This window comes from Giraffa tippelskirchi, chromosome 2 (assembly GCF_054371585.1).
Source record: "Giraffa tippelskirchi isolate mGirTip1 chromosome 2, T2T-mGirTip1v1.2.pri, whole genome shotgun sequence".
Taxonomy (NCBI): Eukaryota; Metazoa; Chordata; class Mammalia; order Artiodactyla; family Giraffidae; genus Giraffa; species Giraffa tippelskirchi.
Window position 1 is genome coordinate 198,225,281 of NC_137276.1, and position 21,625 is coordinate 198,246,905.

A 21,625-nucleotide genomic window follows, 5' to 3' on the forward strand; every position below is an offset into this window, starting at 1 on the left:
AGTCAGAGAATTTGGCTATATCTTTAATATCAAAGGCCTGGAAGTCTACAAGGAAAGAAGATGGTAAAAAGAGAGTTGGTAATAAGAATACAATACAAGTGAATAAATCAATGTACATTTACTTTTGGACCATAGCATATAGAATAAAACAGTATGATCTATAATGATAAAGACTGAATATAATAATCATTTTAACCCTTATAGGCTTAGGAGCTAATTGCTCAGAAGATACTATACTAACTAGAGAATTTTTTATATGACTGTAAACTATGCTAGAAATGGTCAGCTTGGTAGGAATTTGGCAAGTTTCCAGAATGGGCATAAATACAGAAGAAAGCCTGATATAAAAAAAAATAAACAAATAAATAGCAACAGTGAAATGTGTCTTGAGATGAGCCAGTTCTTCATCTTCAAGCATCTAGAGCTTCAACGTCAGTGCTGCTCATTATTGTAGGGCCGATCTTAATTTTTCAAAAGTGACTTTAACTAACATAAGGGACAATTTAGACTCAGCAATTGAAGTAGGAGAAAATAGCTGAAAAAATGTATTCTTTGGGCAATGATTGCACTAAGTTTAAACCCTGACTCATCCATTTAAAATCTGGATGAATTGGGAAAACTGGTTAACACTGAGCTTTAGTTTTCCTTTCTGTAAAATAAGAAGCCTTCTTATTTCCATTACCGATAGCAAAGTGATATTAATCAGGATCTTTCTGAGAAAGATGACATTTTCTATTTCTTAAACTTCTGGGCCTTTGTATTTTTAAATAAAATAAATATATGAGATTATTGTTTTTCATTCATCTGCAGTGCAAAGAAGTATTGCATATCCAAGCTTATTTTCAGGTAACTGAAACAAAGACCCACAATAAAACACTTTTATTCAACCATATCTGAGCTGAGGGAAATGGATTACTTACATAGCTAATTATGTAGATCACAACATAAGTATTCACCAAAAAAAAAAAGATGGTGAAAGTGGGTATATAATTAAAGAGAAGATCATTGACAGGTGCTATTTGAGCTGGAATGTATTAATTCCCAAGCATTCTATATATTATACTTCCCATCTTCTCCTCATTTAGTTGCGTAAGTTGTACACATATTCTACGTGTACATATACGTACTTTGGGGCAGAACTATGGAGAGAAGGTAAAAGTCAAACTCCTTTGCTATGCCCTGATCCTGGGAGAAATATCAATAAACTCAGATATGCAGATGACACCACCCTTATGGCAGAAAGTGAAGGGGAACTAAAAAGCCTCTTGATGAAAGTGAGAGAGGAGAGTGAAAAAGTTGGCTTAAAGCTCAACATTCAGAAAACTAAGATCTTGGCATCTGGTCCCATCACTTCATGGCAAATGGATGGGGAAACAGTGGAAACAGTGGCAGACTTTCTTTTTTTGGGCTCCAAAATCACTGCAGATGGTGACAGCCATGAAATTAAAAGATGCTTACTCCTTGGAAGGAAAGTTATGACTAACCTAGATAGCATATTAAAAAGCAGAGACACCACTATGGAGAATAGTGTGGAGATTCCTTAAAAAACTGGGAATAGAACTGCCATATGACCCAGCAATCCCACTGCTGGGCATATACACCGAGGAAACCAGAATTGAAAGAGACACATGTACCCCAATGTTCATCGCAGCACTGTTTACAATAGCCAGGACATGGAAGCAACCTAGATGTCCATCAGCAGACGAATGGATAAGGAAGCTGTGGTACATATACACAATGGAATATTACTCAGCCATTAAAAAAAATACATTTGAATCGGTTCTACTGAGATGGATGAAACTGGAGCCCATTATACAGAGTGAAGTAAGCCAGAAAGAAAAACAACAATACAGTATACTAATGCATATATATGGAATTTGAAAGATGGTAACGATAACCCTATATGCGAGACAGAATAAGAGACACAGATGCATAGAACAATTTTATGGACTCTGAGGGAGAAGGTGAGGGTGGGACGTTCTGGGAGAATAGCATTGAAACATGTATATTATCATATGTGAAACAGAACACCATTCCATGTTCGATGCATGAGACAAGGGCTCAGGGCCGGGGCAATGGGATGACCCAGAGGGATGGGATGGGGAGGGAGGTGGGTGGGGGGTCCAGGAAGGGGAACACATGTAAACCCATGGCTGATTCATGTCAATGTATGGCAAAATCTATTACAATATTGTAAAGTAACCCCCAACTAAAATAAATAAATTTATTAAAAAAAAAAAAAAAGCAGAGACATTACTTTGTCAACAAAGGTCCATCTAGTCAAGGCTATGTTTTTTCCAGTAGTCATGTATGTATGTGAGAGTTGGACTATAAAGAAAGCTGAGCACTGAAGAATTGATGTTTTTGAACTGTAGTGTTGGAGAAGACTCTTAGACTGCAAGGAGATCCAATCAGTCCATCCTAAAAGAGATCAATTCTGAATGTTCATTGGAGGGACTGATGTTGAAGCTGAAACTCTAATACTTTGGCCACCTGATGTGAAGAACTGACTCATTTGAAAAGACCCTGATGCTGGGAAAGATTGAGGGTAGGAGGAGAAGGGGACGACAGAGGATGAGATGGTTGGATGGCATCACTGACTCAGTGGGCATGGGTTTGGGTAGACTCCGGGAGTTGGTGATGAACAGGGAGGCCTGCCATGCTGCGATTCATGGGGTCACAAAGAGTTGGACACGACTGAGCACCTGAACTGAACTGAACTGATCCTGATCGTGTTTCTTTATCATATCTCCAAATGCTGACCTCTGAGATTACAGGAGAAACAGAAGCAAAAGAGAGAGACAGGGAAAAGGGAAGAGGGAAAGCTGGGAAAAAAAAATCAAAAGGAACAGGAGAGGAAATGGAAGGGAAAGTTTGGAAAGAAGCTCTAGTATGAGAAATACAGAAGTGGGAGTAAAGAAATTGGATTTCAGTATATCTAAAGCAGACTAGAGTTGATTACACTTCTTTCTTAGTTAAAGTACTGAGTGATTAAGTGAAAGTCACAGTAGAGTCTGACTCTTTGCGACCCCATGGACTGTATAGTCCGTGGAATTCTCCAGGCCAGAATACTGGAGTGAGTAGCCTTTCCCTTCTCCAGGGGACCATCCCAAACCAGGGATCAAACCCTGGTCTCCCGCATTGCAAGCAGATTCTTTACCAATTGAGCTATGAGGGAAGCCCCTAAAGTACTGAACTTATAGCTAAAAGCTCTGCTGTAGCTGTAATACTGAAATGCAGTCACATTTAGGTAGCACACTGCAGTTGAAAAAATGTTTTCTATAAGCAATTTAAGCTTATCAGTGGTAAGAACTATGAAAGTGAATTGCACAGGATATATAGAGTAAAACTACTTTGAAAAAACTTCCTCTCTTTCAAGGTCTAAAATGCCTTAAATGTTTCTTGAAAGAAAAAATAGATAAATTTGCAAAATGCTCCTAAGTCAGTATATTTTTAATCTCTAGAAAATGATTACTGGAAGAGAGAGCAGTTCTAAAATATCAATACTGTGACAACAAAAGGATGAATTCACATAGTGTGTTAAAAAGTATAAGACAATAAAATATTCAGGAAGTTGAAATTTCAGGCTTCTGTATTAAAATTACTTTAGAAAAGTTCCACATGTGTTACTATGAAATCTACACTTAAATATAAATGTTATTAGAAACAAATTTTTAGTAAATAAGTTTGATTTGCACAAGAACTATCCCATATAGTTATGTATGTTTGTTGTTGTTTAGTCGCTAAGTTATTTTTGAGTCTTTGAGACCTCATGGAATATGTAGCCTGCTAGGCTTCTCTGTCCATGGGATTTCCCAGGCAAGAACACTGGAGTGGTTAGCCATTTCCTTCTCCAAGGGATCTTCCTGAACCAGTGATGGAACCAGCGTCTCCTGTATTGGCAGGTGGATTCTTTACCACCTGGGAAGACTATAGTTATATACAGAGAACAAATAAATTCCTCCCATTAAAATCTAAACAGAATCTCCACACTGTTCTCCATAGTGGCTGTACTGGTGTGCATTCCCACCAACAGTGTGAGAGGGTTCCCTTTTCTCCACACCCTCTCCAGAATTTATTTCTTGTAGACTTTTGTATAGCAGCCATTCTGACTGGCGTGAAATGGTACCTCATTGTGGTTTTGATTTGCATTTCTCTAATAATGAATGATGTTGAGCATCTTTTCATGTGTTTGTTAGCCATCTGTATGCCTTCTTTGGAGAAATATCTGTTTAGTTCTTTGGCCCATTTTTTGATTGGGTCATTTATTTTTCTGGAATTCAGCTGCAGGAGTTGCTTGTATATTTTTGAGATTAATTGTTTGTCCGTTGCTTCGTTTGCTATTATTTCCTCCCATTCTGAAGGCTGTCTTTTCACTTTGCTTATAGTTTCCTTTGTTGTGCAAAAGCTTTTAATTTTAATTAGGTCCCATTTGTTTATTTTTGCTTTTATTTCCAATATTCTGGGAGGTGGGTCATAGAGGATCCTGCTGTGATTTATGTCAGAGAGTGTTTTGCCTATGTTTTCCTCTAGGAGTTTTGTAGTTTCTGGTCTTACATTTAGATCTGCCATATGACCCAGCAATCCTACTGCTGGGCATACACACCGAGGAAACCAGAATTGAAAGAGACACATGTACCCCAATGTTCATCGCAGCACTGTTTACAATAGCCAGGACATGGAAGCAACCTAGATGTCCATCAACAGACGAATGGATAAGGAAGCTCTGGTACATATACACAATAGAATATTACTCAGCCATTGAAAAGAATACATTTGAATCAGTTCTATTGAGATGGATGAAACTGGAGCCCATTATACAGAGTGAAGTAAGCCAGAAAGAAAAACACCAATACAGTATACTAATGCATATATATGGAATTTGAAAGATGGTAACGATAACCCTATACGCGAGACAGAATAAGAGACACAGATGCATAGAACGTCACATGGACTCTGAGGGAGAAGGTGAGAGTGGGACGTTCTGAGAGAATAGCTTTGAAACATGTGTATTATCATATGTGAAACAGAACACCATTCCAGGTTCGATGCATGAGACAAATGCTCAGGGCTGGGGCAATGGGATGACCCAGAGGGATGGGATGGGGAGGGAGGTGGGAGGGGGTTCAGGATGAGGAACACATGTAAACCCATGGCTGATTCATGTCAATGTATGGCAAAAACCACTACAATATTGTAAAGTAATTAGCCCCCAACTAAAATAAATAAATTTATTTAAAAAAAACCTAAATAGAAATGCAAATCAATGGAAATATCTTAAAAGATCAAACAAATGACTTTCAGTTTCAAGTAAAGTGTTACCATAAGTGAACAAATCACTTTCCAAAGAAATAATCCTTATTTGATACTCCATATTTGAATTTTCCATTAATATATTTTCTATTGATATATTGCTATATTTCCAAGAGTTAACTGTTTATAAACATGAATGTCAAACATGAAATTTTAGAGTCAAAGTGATGTTAGAACTCATTATTCTAACAATGAAATCTCTTTTTAATTGAAAATGTTCAGTCTGTGACCCTTTCATTCACAATACCTCCAAGTATAACCATCAACAAATTATGTCTCATGGGGTTACATTAGAAGTGTAGATTTGATTTCTCTTATGAAAATGATTTTCCATGTAACTAAAACATGGACATATTTTGAGGATTCAATATTTTCAGAGCTTTTCATGAGAGAATTGCTCAGGGGCTTTCTTTTCTGAGATCATTTTGCCCAGCAAGAAAATAAAAAAAAATTGTGGATTTCTGCAGTTAAAACCTGCAATCAAAGCAAGATAGAATAAAAAGTAAAAAAAAATATTGCTCATTAAATCACTTACAGTGGTTTTCCTTTGGATTCACAAGTCAAAATTAAAGGCTGTCCTTCTTGTGGAAAAGGAGTGGATGGTATAATCTTAACTGATGGTGTATCTAGAAAAAAAAAAGGAATATTGAGAAAGGTCATTAAACACATGTAAAGCTATATAGTTAACTGTACATCATGGTGTATGTTCAAGCCATTTCTTATAATTGCATACATTTATAAAAGATCTCTTAGTGAAACAAGGTCTGAAGTTTAAGAAGCTACCATCCTGTCCAGGAAAAGCTTACAAAAATATCTGAGTATCTTATGAGGGCCACTGCTGTATTATTTCTGAAATCTGAATTTAAAAGTGAAATTGCAAAGGTTGTTCAGATGAATATCAAGCATTTCATACAATTGTTTCTTCAACTATTATATATGGCTATGAATATTATTATTATGGACTGAATGCATTTATGTGCATTTGAATAACAGCACTCTCATTGCTACAGGAATACCAAGGACTCACAATAAGGAACACTTTTAGGGTTCTTTTAGAACTTCAGACCACTGTCTCACAAGAATTATGCAGAATCTTTTTGAAAATACAGTAAGGCAGTCCTTACCACACACTGTTTGCTTTAAAGTACAGTTAGCAAATCATCTGAAATAGTTATTTAGAACATTAACAAAAATTAAAACTTTGTTGTATATGCTATAACTTAATTGTTAGAAAGTTATTTCCATTTAACAATAAAATCATCCTTGGTGGAAGAAGATACAAAAATACCCTGAGACATTTACATTTATAACTTTTATGTCTTGGCAGTCAGTTCAGTAGCTCAGTAGTGTCTGACTCTAAGTGACCTCATGGACTGCAGCCTGCCAGGCTCCTCTGTCCATGGGGATTCTCCAGGCAAGAATACTGGAGTGGGTTGCCTTGCCCTCCTCCAGGGAATCTTCCTAACCCAGGGATTGAACCCAGATCTCCTGCATTGCAGGCAGATTCTTTACCATCTGAGCCACAAAGGAAGCCCAAGAATACTGGAGTAGGTGGCCTATCCCTTCTCCAGGGGATCTTGCCAACACAGGAATTGAACCAGGGTCTCCTGAATTGCAGGTGGATTTTTTACCAGCTGAGCTACCAGGTCTCATTTATAAAGAAACACAATTACTTTCAAGAGACAGATTAACGGACAAAATATTAGCTTTTAAATTATTATTCAAAAATTTAAAATTATTATGAACTTGAGAAGTAAAGATACCCCCTATTTTATTTGAATGATTCAGTATTTGAATTAAAGATATTTATCCAGTGGAATGGATTTTCTATTTTTAACAAAGATTTTAGAAATTTGAAAAGATGTGACACATGACTACTTTCCAAGATGTACAAAAAGCTCTTAAAACTCAACAAAAAGAAAGACAAAACAACCCAATTAAAAATAATCATCAAAGATCTAAGCAGACACCTCAACAAATATACACACAAAAGGAAAATAAGCATATGAAAAGATGCTCAGCATCAAATGTCATTATGGAATTGCAAATTTGAACAACAATGAGATACCACTACACATTATTTGCCTCTGTGTGTGTGTGTGCTCAGTCTAGTCAGTAGTGTTTAAATCTTTGGGACCCTACGGACTCTAGCCTGCCTGTCTCCTCATGTCCATGGGATTCTTCAGGCAAGAATACTGGAGTGGATTGCTATGCCCTCCTCCAAGGGATCTTCCTGATCCAGAAATTGAACTGGCATCTCCTCCTGCATTGCAGGTGGATTCTTTTACCCACAGAATCATCTGGGAAGCCCACACACTATACAGAGTGGACAAAATCCAAAAGAGTGATACCACCAAATGCTGATGAGTAGTTAGAGTAACAGGAACTCTCATTCACTGCTAGTGGGAATGCAAAATGGTTCAGCCACTTTAGGTGATAGTTTGCAGCTTCCTAAAAACTAAGCATGCCTTCCCATAATAATATATATATAGTACAAGATAAACATATTACTTTTCATAGTCACTTAATTTGTTTGTCTTTCACTAAAATGTGTTTTAATTAAAATTCAAATAACTTTACTCAAAGGAGTTGAAAATTTATGTTTATACTTACTTATGAATATATATATAGTAGTTATTTTCATAATTGCCAGAAATTAGAAGTAACTAAGATATCCTTTAGTAGGAAAATGGATAAAGAAACACTGGTACATATAGACAGTGAAATATTATTCAGCAGTAAGAAGAAATGTGCTTTCAAGTCACAGGAAGATATATTGGAATCTTAAATGCATATTGCTAAATGAAAGAGGACAGTCTGAAAAGGTTATATCCTATGTAATTCTAGCTAAGTTAAATCCTATAAAAAAGCAAAACCACTATCAATTAAAATATCAATGATTATTAGGGAATCTGGGGGAGAAAAAAAGCAATCAAGAAGTAAAGCACAGGGTTTTAAGGACAGTGAAATTATTTTCTATGATATTGTAAATATGGCTACATGGCATTATACATTGGTCAAGAACTATACAACATAAAAAATGAACACTAAATTAAATTATAAATTTTAGTTAACAATAATCTATTAATATTAGTTCATTGGCTGTAAAAATTGTACTATAATAATGCAAAATGTTAATAATAGGAGAAACTGTGAGGAGGTGGGATACCAGTGTTTATAAGAACTCTGTTTTTCAATCTTTCTGTTAAACAAAATTTGCTTTAAAGGGTAAAGCCTATTGTTTTAAAGGAAAAAAAAAAAGTCTATGAACCCAGATAGTAAAAAACCATCTCTGCTGATATATTAACACCTAATACAATGGCACCGCACTCCAGTACTCTTGCCTGGAAAATCCCATGGATGGAGGAGCCTGGTAGGCTGCAGTCCATGTGGTCGCTAGGAGTCGGAGACGACTGAGCGACTTCACTTTCACTTTTCACTTTCATGCATTGGAGAAGGAAATGGCAACCCACTCCAGTGTTCTTGCCTGGAGAATCCCAGGGACGGGGGAGCCTGGTGGGCTGCCGTCTATGGGGTCACGCAGAGTCGGACACGACTGAAGCGACTTAGCAGCAGCAACAGCAGCAGCAATACAATAAAGCTGAATATACCAATAGATTACACTAGTTTTCTAACCGTATGTTTTTCTCTAAGAAATATCTGTGCGTGTATTATAGTTCATTCAGAAAATAGGGCTAGCATAATCTGAAAGTACTGGGACCTTGAATAGACAGACTTAAAAAAAATAAGCCTTTATCTTTTAAAAAGAGACATATCTAGTTTTTCAATGAATAATTGCTTTGCAATATTGTGTTTCTGCTGTAAAATGAAGTGAATCAGCTATATGTATACATGTATCCGCTCTCTAGTGGACCCCACTCCCACTCCCCCATCCCATCTATCTAGGTCATCATAGAGCACTGAGTTGAGCTCCCTGTGCTGTACAGCAGCTTCCCACTACTTATCTATTTTACATTCGATAGGGGATATGTGTCAATCCCAATCTCCCAGTTGATAACACTTAATGTGTGTGGGATCTAAAATACAACACGAATGAACTTATCTGCAAAACAGAAACAAACTTACAGACGTAGAGAACAGATTTGTGGTTGCCAAGGGAATGGAGGCTAGGGAAGGGATGAATAGGGAGTTTGGAATTACCAGATGCAAGCTATTACATAGAGAACGAATAAACTATAAGAACCTATTGTAGAGCACAGAGAACTATATTTAATATCCTGTATAAACCCTAATGAAAAAGAATGTATATATATGTATATATGTATAACTGAATCATTTTGCTGTGCAACAGAAACGAACACAACATGATAAATCAACCATGCTACCCTTAGTCACTTAGCCGTGTCCGACTCTTTGCAACCCCATGGACTGTAGCCCGCCGGTCTCCTCTGTCTGTGGGGATTCTCCAGGTAAGAATACTGGAGTGGGTCGCCATGCCCTTCTCCAGGGGATCTTCCCAACCCAGGGATCAAACTCACAGCGCAGGCAGATTCTTTACCATCTGAGCCACCAGGGAAACCCAAATCAGCCATAATTCAATAAAAAAAAAAAGGTAAAGGAAAAGAGATTTATAAAATGGAATTATTAAATTGAAAGTTTAAAATACAAGGTAGTAATGATTTGTATTTATTTTCTCAATATTAGATTTTATTTGCGAAAATCATTTGTCTCATTTTATTATCCAATTTTTATTCTCTATTAAAATGACTTAAAGTTATCTTCAAAAGATACACTGACATCTATACTATACATGGATCATATCATTTGGAGACTTTTTTTGACATATTTTTACGAAATTAATTTGCATGCTTAAAATAATGTTAAAACTTATAAAAAGTTTTATACATACCTATTTTATGATAAGCTTGATCAAGAAAGACCACTTGAGACTATATTATTTTAACCTATGCATTTGTTATATTTTTAAATTATGGAATCTCTACTCACAAATATATACATTCTTTTTCACTGGGCTTTAATAACACAAGAAATGTTAATTCTATTAATAATATAAATTTTACAGTAGCACTTTGAAGATGATCCAATTACTTTTAACATTTTGGTATTGCAGAGACTAAATAAAACATTCCCATAACATATAAAAAAATTAACTCATGACCAATATGTGCCAGGAATGCATTACTATGGGTAATATACTAAATGAATGTGTTTTCCCTGAAAAAGTTGAAAAATAGAGGTTGTACATTAGGCCAATTTTAATAATATAATTAAATGTATTTTTTTCTAAGTGACACACATACATGCACATAGATCATTTTATGATTCTAGCATGTACATGTTTCATGAGCTTTGTGAAATATTTGGGGCTCTATTAAACATACTTCCAAAGCACCTTCATGTATAAATTGGCATTTCGTTAATCAAAATAATTTTATTTTATGTGGAAAATTTAATCTAAAGATAATTTTCATTTCACCTTTAACAGTTCCTCCATTTATATCTGTGCTTCTGTACCATAGAAAATTTGTGGTAGATAAAATAATTAGAAAACCAACATTGTACAGATTAAGATGCCAGATGAGTGAGAGATGTTACTTTAAAATGCAACTTGTAACATTCACCTTTATGTCTAATAAACCTATATAGCCTGAAACATTTAATCAAGCACTCTTTATAATAAATAGAAATGTAGTGGAACCATAATTGATACAACTAACATGGGACAACTTAAACTGTTCTGGGTTAAAGAAGTATATAGGTTTGTGTAAGAAGGATTGAATTGGTAGGAATTAATTACTTTGCAAATGAAAAAGGACAAATGCCAAAGTCTACACTTAATGAAGAATCTCCGCCTACGTTTGAAAATATTTCTGTTCTGTGTCATGTATATCTACAGTGGAAATGAAGTTGGGTTCATGCTGCATGCATGCTGAGTCACTTCAGTCAGGTCTGACTCTTTACAACCCCACGGACTGTAGCCCACCAGGTTCCTCTGTCCATGGTCTTTTCCAGACAAGAACACTGGAGTGGGTTGCCATGCTCTCCTCAGAAATAAAGTTACAAACAAAAAATAATAAAAGCTTCCAAGCTCATCTGTATTCAATCTCTCCTACTATAAACAGAATTTTTTTTTATTCTATTTTATTGAAACAAGTAGAATCAAAGTAGAACTGATCAAGTACAAGAGATGGTCCCGGAAAAGAGTAGATATACACAGTCAAGACTTCAGTTCCTCTAGGAACAAAGTAATTCTTTCTAAAAGACCAAAACAAGAAAGGAAACTCTTTAGAAATACAAATTCTTAATATAACATGTTAAAAAGAAAAAGGATTAATTGTATTATTTATTTGCATGTTAACTAGAATGGAAATAAATGCATCAAGAAGGTAAAAATCAGGACTGTAAATTGACCATTTAACTCCTTATATTAGTATGGTAATGAATCCAGGAGCTTTTTGGCTATTAAAGGTACATAATGTGCTTCTTATTTTTAGTCATTAACCTAACTGATCTCATTTAAACACACAATTTCAACACTGAATCTTCCTAAGTCACTCCCTCCATCCCTTCCTCCCTCCCTTCCTCTCTCTCTCTCTTTTTTTTTTTCTTACTAGGTTTCTCACAAATTCTCACACTGAATTTGTTTAGACTCACAAGCAGGAGGTCTTCTATAATTTAAACTATGTACTGTTTTAAAAGTTGATGCCTGTGTATGTGTGAATGGTTACTTCTTGTATAGGCAAATCATGGCACTGTTACACAGTTTAGATACTAAACAAATATTATTGATAGCATAAGATTTCAGGGCTCAATGACTATGTGTGTTTATACCTTGCAACACACACACATATAACACTTAAAACTTGGGCTCTTATTTATCCACATTGGCAGTGAAGTGTCACAGTACTGAAACGTTTTCTCAAAACACTCATTATTCTGAAATATTCTACTAATCTGTTTCTTGTGTTTTCATTTTCAATAACAGTTGATTTTTACATAATTGTGTCAATATCACACCCAGAAAATGAATGTTTAGTTATTTTCTTATTTTCTGTGCTTTTACATAGTTCTTTCTGTTAGTGGAGATAACATATTCTTACTGAGAACTAAACAAAATATGACTCATACAATCTGTTCATCTAAAAATTGAATCAGAAAGATAAAATATTATTGTTTTAAAGGGATTTCTATAAAATAGTAAGATGAATTGGAATTTCCTTTTAAAAAAGAGAGTGACTTTTTCCACTGCTCAGGTGCAACACATGCTACTACCTATTATTTGAAATTTGAGAGCACTTGTGGTATGCAGTGAAAAGTCTATATTTTCTTAAATTTCAAGTTTAAAGAAATTATTTTCCATCATATGACATTACAATATGAGATTAATATTTTATAAAGCAATGAATGTTGCTGTGACATATTTTATAGATTGAGTCCTACTAAACTGTATGTCATAGTGTTACAGAATTAAAACATTTAGCTCTAGGAACACAATTCCTCATCCAATGTGTTCTCATTATGCTCTTTAGCACTAAGTGTTTAATGCTTATGTCTTATTTCTCATCAAACTTGCCTTTCCACAATGACACAGAATTTTTATTTCAGGTGTAGTCATAACTTCCCAAGTGCAGGAATATATACTTACTCTTGTCAGTCGCCACAGAAAACAATGGCATCTCTTCTGCTCTGGGAATCCAAAAGCTGTTCCTCTATTCAGGCCAGTCTTTGCAATTACTCATAACAGGAACGTTGTAAAATTGTATGGAACTTCTAAATTTATGTCCCACAAAGTCTAGACTCATCACCTTTTTACTTTTCCAATTCTTCTTTCTATTTTCCCCCACTTGCATCCACAGAATTTCTACATCATGCATACTGCACATGTGGAATTATGCAGAGTCATGATCTGTTGTCTCTGGAAGTATTTACTGAGATTCTTTAATCACTATTCGTAGGTGTTTAGGAAGACCACACCCAGTTTGATCAGTTTGCTCTAATTTTGATGCAAACTGGTATTAAATGTCCCTCTTCACTTTTCATTCTTCATTTCATCCCTGAGGAACGTTCTGCGTCCCTTGAGGAACATTCGGTACTATCACCAGTTAGTTTTAATTAACTTCACATACTTGAATGATAGTATGTAAGATGCTAGAAAAAATAATTTAAATATATCTGGTCTCTGCCTTCTAGCCATTTACATATTAAACCATGACAGATGAGTTTTTATTTTTAATTGGCCATCAAGTATAATATTTGTCATGTAAAACAATAAAAATTAAGCTATTCAATTGTGTTCCTCCATGAAGATGAAGTTTGCTTAATAATGCACACTGAAATGTGATAAACAGCTAAAAATGCCCAGAAAGTATATACTTTCTGGGGATTTTTATGTAATAGTTTCATTTTGGACCCCCAAGAAAGTGAAAAGGACTTTGGAAGCTAACAACTAACTGGCATCTTACAGCTCACCTGAAATAGTCTCAACAGTCATAAACAATTCTCTAGAATCTAAACAATAATCAGATAAAGTCACTCTATGCTTGGGGGGTGGAAAAAGAAAAGGCAAGTTTATTCTATGACCAGCTCTAAAAGAGGACAGAGACTAATATGTTTAGCAATTATAGAAATTAGCGTGATTAACCACATGTCTTTATAACAGCAGGTCTAGTTCTGCTTTAATATTTGTACTTTGTAGGTAAAAATTATCAGCATACACATTACTGAATTGCCCCCAATCCCGACAGAATCTAATTCAGAACCCTCCTCAGAATACTTAAAGTGTTTGTTGCTCAGTCCTGTCTGAATCATTGCGACCCCATGAACTGTAGCCCAACAAGCTCCTCTGACCGTGGAATTCTCCAGGCAAGAATACTGGAGTGGGTTGCCATTTCCTTCTCGAGGTTATCTTCCTAACTCAGGGATCAAATCTAGGTCTCTTGCATTGCAGGCAGATTCTTTACCATCTGAGCCACCAGGGAAATCCTCAAACTATTTAGAACAAACCTAAATTCTCTAACAAATCTCCCCTAACTCTATCTTATATACACCCAAAAATTCAAATCATCTTCTGTATGATTTTGCTAGACTGTTGGTAGGTTTCTGGTGATCTCTGGCTGGTGATCTTTAACATTCTTTATGACAGTTTTTATTATTTTTCTTTTACTATATGTTGAAAATTGCAGCTAGCCTAATAATCACAAATATTTTTTTAATTAGTTTATTTTCTATTTTTTAACTTTACAATATTGTATTTGTTTTGCCATACATTGACATGAATCCACCATGGGTGTACATGTTTTCCCCTTCCAGAACCCCCCCTTCCACCTCCCTCCCCATCCCATCACTCTGGGTCATCCCGATGTACCAGCCCCGAGCACCCTGTATCATGCATTGAACCTGGACTAGTGATTCGTTTCACATATGATAATTTACATGCTTCCATGCCATTCTCCCATATCATCCCACCCTCGCCCTCTCCCATAGAGTCCATGATATTGTTCTATTTATCTGTGTCTCTTTTGATGTCTTGCATACAGGGTTATCTTTACCGATTGACTAAATACCATATATATGTGTTAGTATACTGTATTGGTGTTTTTCTTTCTGACTTACTTCACTCTGTATAATAGGCTCCAGTTTCATCCACCTCATTAGAACTGATTCAAATGTATTCTTTTTAATGGCTGAGTAATATTCCATTGTGTATATGTACCACAGTTTCCTTATCCATTCATCTGCTGATGGGCATCTAGGCGGCTTCCATGTCCAGATATTTTTAAACAGTCTTATTTGGCTTTGTATAAAGGTAAAAATAAAGTTTAAATTAACATGCTGATGATCAGGGTATTCCTGATATACTGAGTACATAACATTTCATATTTTGAATGATATATTGATTAAGTAAGAAGACATAGAAAAGCGGAGGAGCTATAGAATGAAAGTTAATGTTTCCCCAAAGTTCCATACAGTCAGCAAAAATAAGACCGGGAGCTGACTGTAGCTCAGATCATGAATTCTTTATTGCAAAATTCAGACTTAAATAGAAGAAAGTAGGGAAAACCACTAGACGATTCAGGTATGACCTAAATCAAATCTCTTATGATTATACCATGGAAGTGACAAATGGATTCAAGGGATGAGATTTGATAGACAAAAGAACTGTGGACAGAGGTCCGTAACATTGTACAGGAGGCAGTGATCAAGACCATCCCCAAGAAAAATAAACACAAAAAGGCAAAATGGTGGTCTGATGAGGCCTTATAAATAGCTGAGAAAGGAAGCTAAAAAGCAAAGGAGAAAAAGAAAGATAAACCATTTGAATACAGAGTTCCAAAGAATAGCAAGGAGAGATAAGAAAGCCTTCCTCAGTGATCAATGTAAAGAAATAAAGGGAAACAACAGGATGGGAAAGACTAGATAGATATCTCTTCAAGAAAATTAAAAACACCAAGGGAACATTTCATGCATAGATGGGCAAACTAGAGGACAGAAATGGTATGGACCTAACAGAAGTATAAGATATTAAGAAGAGGTCGCAAGAATACACAGAAGAACTATACAAAAAAGATATTCATGACCCAGATAACCACAATGGTGTAATCACTCACCTAGAGCCTGACATCCTGGAGTACGAAGTCAAGTGGGCCTTAGGAAGAATCAATACAAACAAAGCTAGTGGAGGTGATGGAATTCCAGTTGAACTATTTCAAATCCTAAAAGATGATGCTGTGAAAGTGCTGCACTCAATATGGCAGCAAATTTGGAAACTCATCAGTGGCCACAGGACTGGAAAAGGTCACTTTTCATTCCAGTCCCAAAGAAAGGTAATGCCAAAGAATGTTCAAACAACTGCACAATTGCACTCATCTCACACACTAGCAAAAATGTTCAAAATTTTCCAAGCCAGGTTTCAAGAGCACTTGAACCATGAACTTCCAGATATTCAAGCTGGATTTAGAAAAGGCAGAGGAACTAGAAATTAAATTGCCAACATCCATTGAATCACAGAAAAAGCACGAGTGTTCCAGAAAAATATCTATCTCTGCTTTATTCACTGTGCCAAAGCCTTTGACTGTGTGGATCACAACAAACTATGGAAAATTCCTAAAGAGATGGGAATACCAGACCACCTGACCTGCCTCCTGAGAAATCTGTATGCAGGACAAGAAGCAACAATTAGAACTGGCCATGGAACGAGAGACTGGTTCCAAATCAGAAAAGGGGTACATCAAGGCTGCATATTGTCACCTTGCTTATTTAACTTATATGCAGAGTACATCATGTGAAATGCCAGGCTGGATGAAGCACAAGCTGGAATCAAGATTGCCAGGAGAAATATCAATAACATCATATATGCAGATGATAGCACAATTACGGCAGAAAGCGAAGAACTAAAGAGCCTCTTGATGAAAGTGAAAGAGGAGAGTGAAAATGTTGGCTTAAAAGTCAACATTCAGAAAACTAAAATCATGGCATCCAGTCCCATCACTTCATGACAAATAGATGGAGAAATAATGGAAACTAAATGACAGAGTTTAATTTTTGTGGTTTTAAAATCCCTTCAGATGGTGATTGCAGCCATGAAATTAAAAGACGCTTGCTCCTTGGAAGAAAAGCTATGACCAACCTAGACAGCATATTAAAAAGCAGACTACTTTACTGACAAAGTTTCATCTGGTCAAAGATATGGTTTTTCCAGTAGTCATGTATGGATGTCAGAGTTGGATTATAAAGAAAGCTGAGATACAAAGAATTGATGCTTTTGAACTGATATTAGAGAAGACTCTTGAAAGTCCCTTGGACTACAAGGAGATCCAACCAGTCCATCCTAAAGGAATTCAGTCCTGAATATTCATTAGAAGGACTGATGCTGAAGCTGAAACTCTAATACTTTGGCCACCTGATGCAAAGAGCTGACTCATTTGAAAAGACCTTGATGCTGGGAAAGATTGAAGGTGGGAGGAGAAAGGGACAACAGAGGATAAGATGGTTGGATGGCATTACCTCCTCAATGGACATGAGTTTGAGTAAGCCCTGGGGGTTGGTGATGGACAGGGGAGTCTGGGGTGCTGCAGTCCATGGAGTCGCCAAGAGTTGGACGCTGAACAACTGAACACTGAGCAAATGAACTAAAATGAACTGAAAGTTTACATGTGGAAACCTAATCTCCAATTTGATGTTATTAGGAGGTAAGGACTTTGGATACTTGAGACTGGGATTAGCATCTTTACAAAAGAGATCCCAGAGATTCTTCTGCCACGTGCCTAATAGAAAATGTTCATCTATGAGACAAGGTCAGGGTCCTCACCAGACACTGAAGGTGCCTGCCACTTGATCTTTAATTTTTGGTCCTCAGCATTGTAGGAAATAAATTTCTATTTCTTATAAACCACCCAGGCTATAGTATATATATATATATATATATATATATTTTTTTTTTTTTTTTTACAGCAGCCTGAATCAACTAAGAAAAAAGACAATTGATATTTATCTGCTGCTGCTGCTGCTGTTAAGTTGCTTCAGTCGTGTCTGACTCTGTGCGACCCCATAGACAGCAGCCCACCAGGCTCCCCCGTCCCTGGGATTCTCCAGGCAAGAACACTGGAGTGGGTTGCCATTTCCTTCTCCAATGCATGAAGCTGAAAAGTGAAAGGGAAGTCGCTCAGTCATGTCCAACTCTTAGCGACCCCATGGACTGCAGCCTACCAGGCTCCTTCGTCCATGGGATTTTCCAGGCAAGAGTACTGGAGTGGGTTGCCATTGCCTTCTCCGGATATTTATCTAAGGCTTACTGAATGCCATAAACTTCAGTTGTCTAGCTTAGCTTTCACAGAAATTCTCTAATTTATAATCAAAGCTCAAACACTTTCAGTAACTGTCACAAGGTCTCACTGAAAATAAATGTTGGAATTTGGAAATGATCTCTATTTGGGCTCTAAAATATGCTTTTCTTCAATCCACTTCAATAAGAACAGAGGATAATTAATGAAACTAATATAATTGAAGGTAGTCTTAAATTTTTAATAAGTTAATGACTATTAAACTAAGAATAAATGATATAATATGAGCAATAATTAAAAATAATGATCTGATTGATAGTTCCTGTGTTATAAATTAAAAAACATCTCGACCTCCTGATTCTTCTTTGGTCTTTTCTCATGATACTCTCTACTTTACACTCTACTTTAGTCTCACTGATATCCTTGCTCTTTCTAGAAACATAAAAACAACACACACGTTCCTATATCAGGGCATTTGTACTTGCCCTTCTCTGTTAATTTTATGTATATTTATTTAAATATTTAAACACACTAACTCAGTTAAAATATTTTTATTTAAATATATTTATGTATATATTATATATAAATATATTTTAAATATAATATACTATATTCATATAAATATCTATAATACTATATTTAAATGATATGTTAATACTATATAATATTATGATATATTATGATATAATTTAATGTGATATTATATGTGAAAAAATATATATTTATTTATAAATGCATTATATATATGTTACATACTAATACAAACACACATTTGCTATCCTTGACTTCTATTCTAATTGCACTCATCACTTTCCTGCTTTGTTTTTTCCCTCACACTTAATATATATCATTCTATGTGTTGTATTTATTTTGCTTTTCTGTCACTTTTACCTAGAACAGATGCTATAAGGGAATTGGAATTTGTTGCTGTTTGCAATAGTGGTGATTTTGACACTTGGAGACAATCTCAATTTGTTTTGTTAAAGTTGTACTTTTTTGATCATCTCTGTAACCCCAGTGCCCAAAAGAACACCTGTTTCATAGTAGGTACTTGATATATTCTTATTAAATAAATAAAAACAAAATATGAGACATATTAGAAGACTAGTACCTAGACAACATTTAAGATTTAATGTAATTTCATACCACACACACACACAAATCCTAAACTCAAACTATAATTTATCACAGATAACAAACTCCATAAAAAAAAAAATCTCTACCATTGGAAAAAATCAAGTAATAGGATTCAGAAACATAATTATCTGTGCTATACTTTTCAACTTTGTTATATATTTCAATTCATTCCTCTTCATTTTAATAAATATTTATAGATTATCTGCTATATGCCAAGGATATTGCTAACTACCAAAAAGTGTCATGATCGTAAATTGACCATTTGCTAGTTGTGTGAACTTGGCCAAGTGATTCAATCACTATAATCTTCAGTGATCTTATTCATAAATGAGTAAAGAGAGTAGTAACTATTCATCAGGCTGTTATGCTGATGCCCTAACATAAGATAGTACGAGTTAAGACAAGGCCAGCAAAGCATTTCAGTACTGCCCAGGCTCACCAGAGTCATCCAATTTATGTTCTTATCACTTGTGAACAATAGTGATATTGATAAAGAAAACATAATAGATATGTCTCTGTGTTCATAAAGATTTAGTATATTTTTAAAAAATAGAAAAAAATGTCTAATTTTAAAAGAAAAGATGTGAAGCCATATTTGCATATAATAATGTTACATTTAGAAAGTTCATTAAGGCTTTCTCAGATTCCCACCTCTCATTGACTGCCAAAATTCCTGATCTTCCCGGCCAAAATTTGGAAGTAACTAGGAGTGTTAACCTCTTGATTTCTCCTTTCTTTTTCTACTTTGTCAAGAATGGGCAAGGACTTCTTTCCTTTGAGTGTGATTAATATTATGTAGGTTAGTTTTACTTCATTTGGCTGTAGATTTTGCTGCACACTTATAACTTCCAGGTAATTTTAAAATAATTTTAAACGTAGATGTGGAGATTTGCCACCACAATAGAGCATTATGAATAGCATTTACTTACAGTGTATTTCTAGCACCTGCATGGCCACCTGAGGGGTGGCATTGAGAGATTCATGGTCTACTCTGCAGATGACCGCCACGCCATCATCACTTCTGTCCACTCGGAAATCCAGTGTGCTGCTGACCGTGAACGTCTTGCGATTTGCATCCTCTTCCTTTAAATATTTTACATCTGAAAATAAAATATAAAATTAAAAATTCTGTGAAATTATTTTTGAAATATAGCAGATCTCATTTACTCAAGACACCACTGGAAGTGCTTTCTCCTTATCTTTATCCAATTATAAAAAGCAAATATTTGTTAGTTTGACATTTAACCCATTTCAAGTAAACAGAAATAAAACTACTTCAGATATATATTTTAAAAGTTAAATACAGAAATAAAAGGGCAAGTCATAGCCCCCTTTTTAATGCTCTATTGGAAAATCAGGCCATTTTACAATATTAGTCTCTTCTCTTTAGATTTAGATATTACTAAAAGATAATCTTGATTTTCTGAACCACAAACACAGGGAGAAGAGCCACCTGGGTGTGCCTAAAAGGAAGTACAATGTATTTGAACTATGATTTTTAACATAAACAATGTGAGGTCAACATAATTGCTAAAAAATACCTAAGATGAGCAAGCTGTCATCTTTGGTAGAGAAGGAGGACAGTCATGTGAACATTTTGAATATTCAGATATCTATCTCTCTCTATATATATTTGCAATGAAGTTTCTGTCGAGATAAATGCTTTTCACTTAGCTGAAGAATTTGTTTCAGCCTGGATGAGAACACTTCCCTCAAGATGTGAATTCACATATCAGTATTAAAACTTACTGTGCACTGATTCAGATTCAACATTAAATGGGATTATTTGTTCTCTATGAAAACGAGATTTAATAATATTTTCATTTAATTTGAAATTTCTGAAATCTAAAGTAGCTGATAAGAAGAGGGTAATTTTAACGGATTAGAAATCAAAATGATAGTCTAAGGTTAAAATATCATTTTAACAAGATTTTAAATACAATTGAGGGAGAAAGCTGTTCCAGTTTCATAGTGTTTCAACTCAAGTGAATAATGATATTTTTAGGAAAAGAGTTCTTTTCAATAAAATATTTGGTTCTAGCATGTATTAAATATTTGAAAGCTATAAGCTAGTGGAGGTGATGGAATTCCAGTTGAGCTATACAAATCCTGAAAGATGATGCTGTGAAATTGCTGCATTCAATATGCCAGCAAATTTGGAAAACTCAGCAGTGGCCACAGAACTGGAAGAGGTCAGTTTTCATTCCAATCCCAAAGAAAGACAATGCCAAAGAATGCTCAAACTACCGCACAACTGCACTCATCTCACATGCTAGTAAAGTAATGCTCAAAATTCTCCAAGCCAGGCTTCAGCAATACATGAACCGTGAACTTCCAGATGTTCAAGCTGGTTTTAGAAAAGGCAGAGGAATCAGATATCAAATTGCCAACATCTGGTGGATCATCAAAAAAGC

At 35.4% G+C, this 21,625-nt stretch overlaps 1 protein-coding gene across 7 annotated transcripts in view; it reads right to left on the reverse strand.

Annotated features, from left to right (window-relative positions):
- CADM2 (cell adhesion molecule 2) overlaps window positions 1-21,625 on the reverse strand; it is a 1,189,836-nt gene that overhangs the window by 120,688 nt on the left and 1,047,523 nt on the right. For all 7 annotated transcript variants that reach the window (XM_081552246.1, XM_081552256.1, XM_081552244.1 and 4 more), the window contains 2 exons: window positions 20,141-20,311; window positions 5,849-5,939 (listed from right to left, as the gene is read on the reverse strand). In XM_081552246.1, the coding sequence (XP_081408372.1) occupies window positions 5,849-5,939; window positions 20,141-20,311 (262 nt within the window). The remainder of the gene's footprint in view (window positions 1-5,848; window positions 5,940-20,140; window positions 20,312-21,625) is intronic.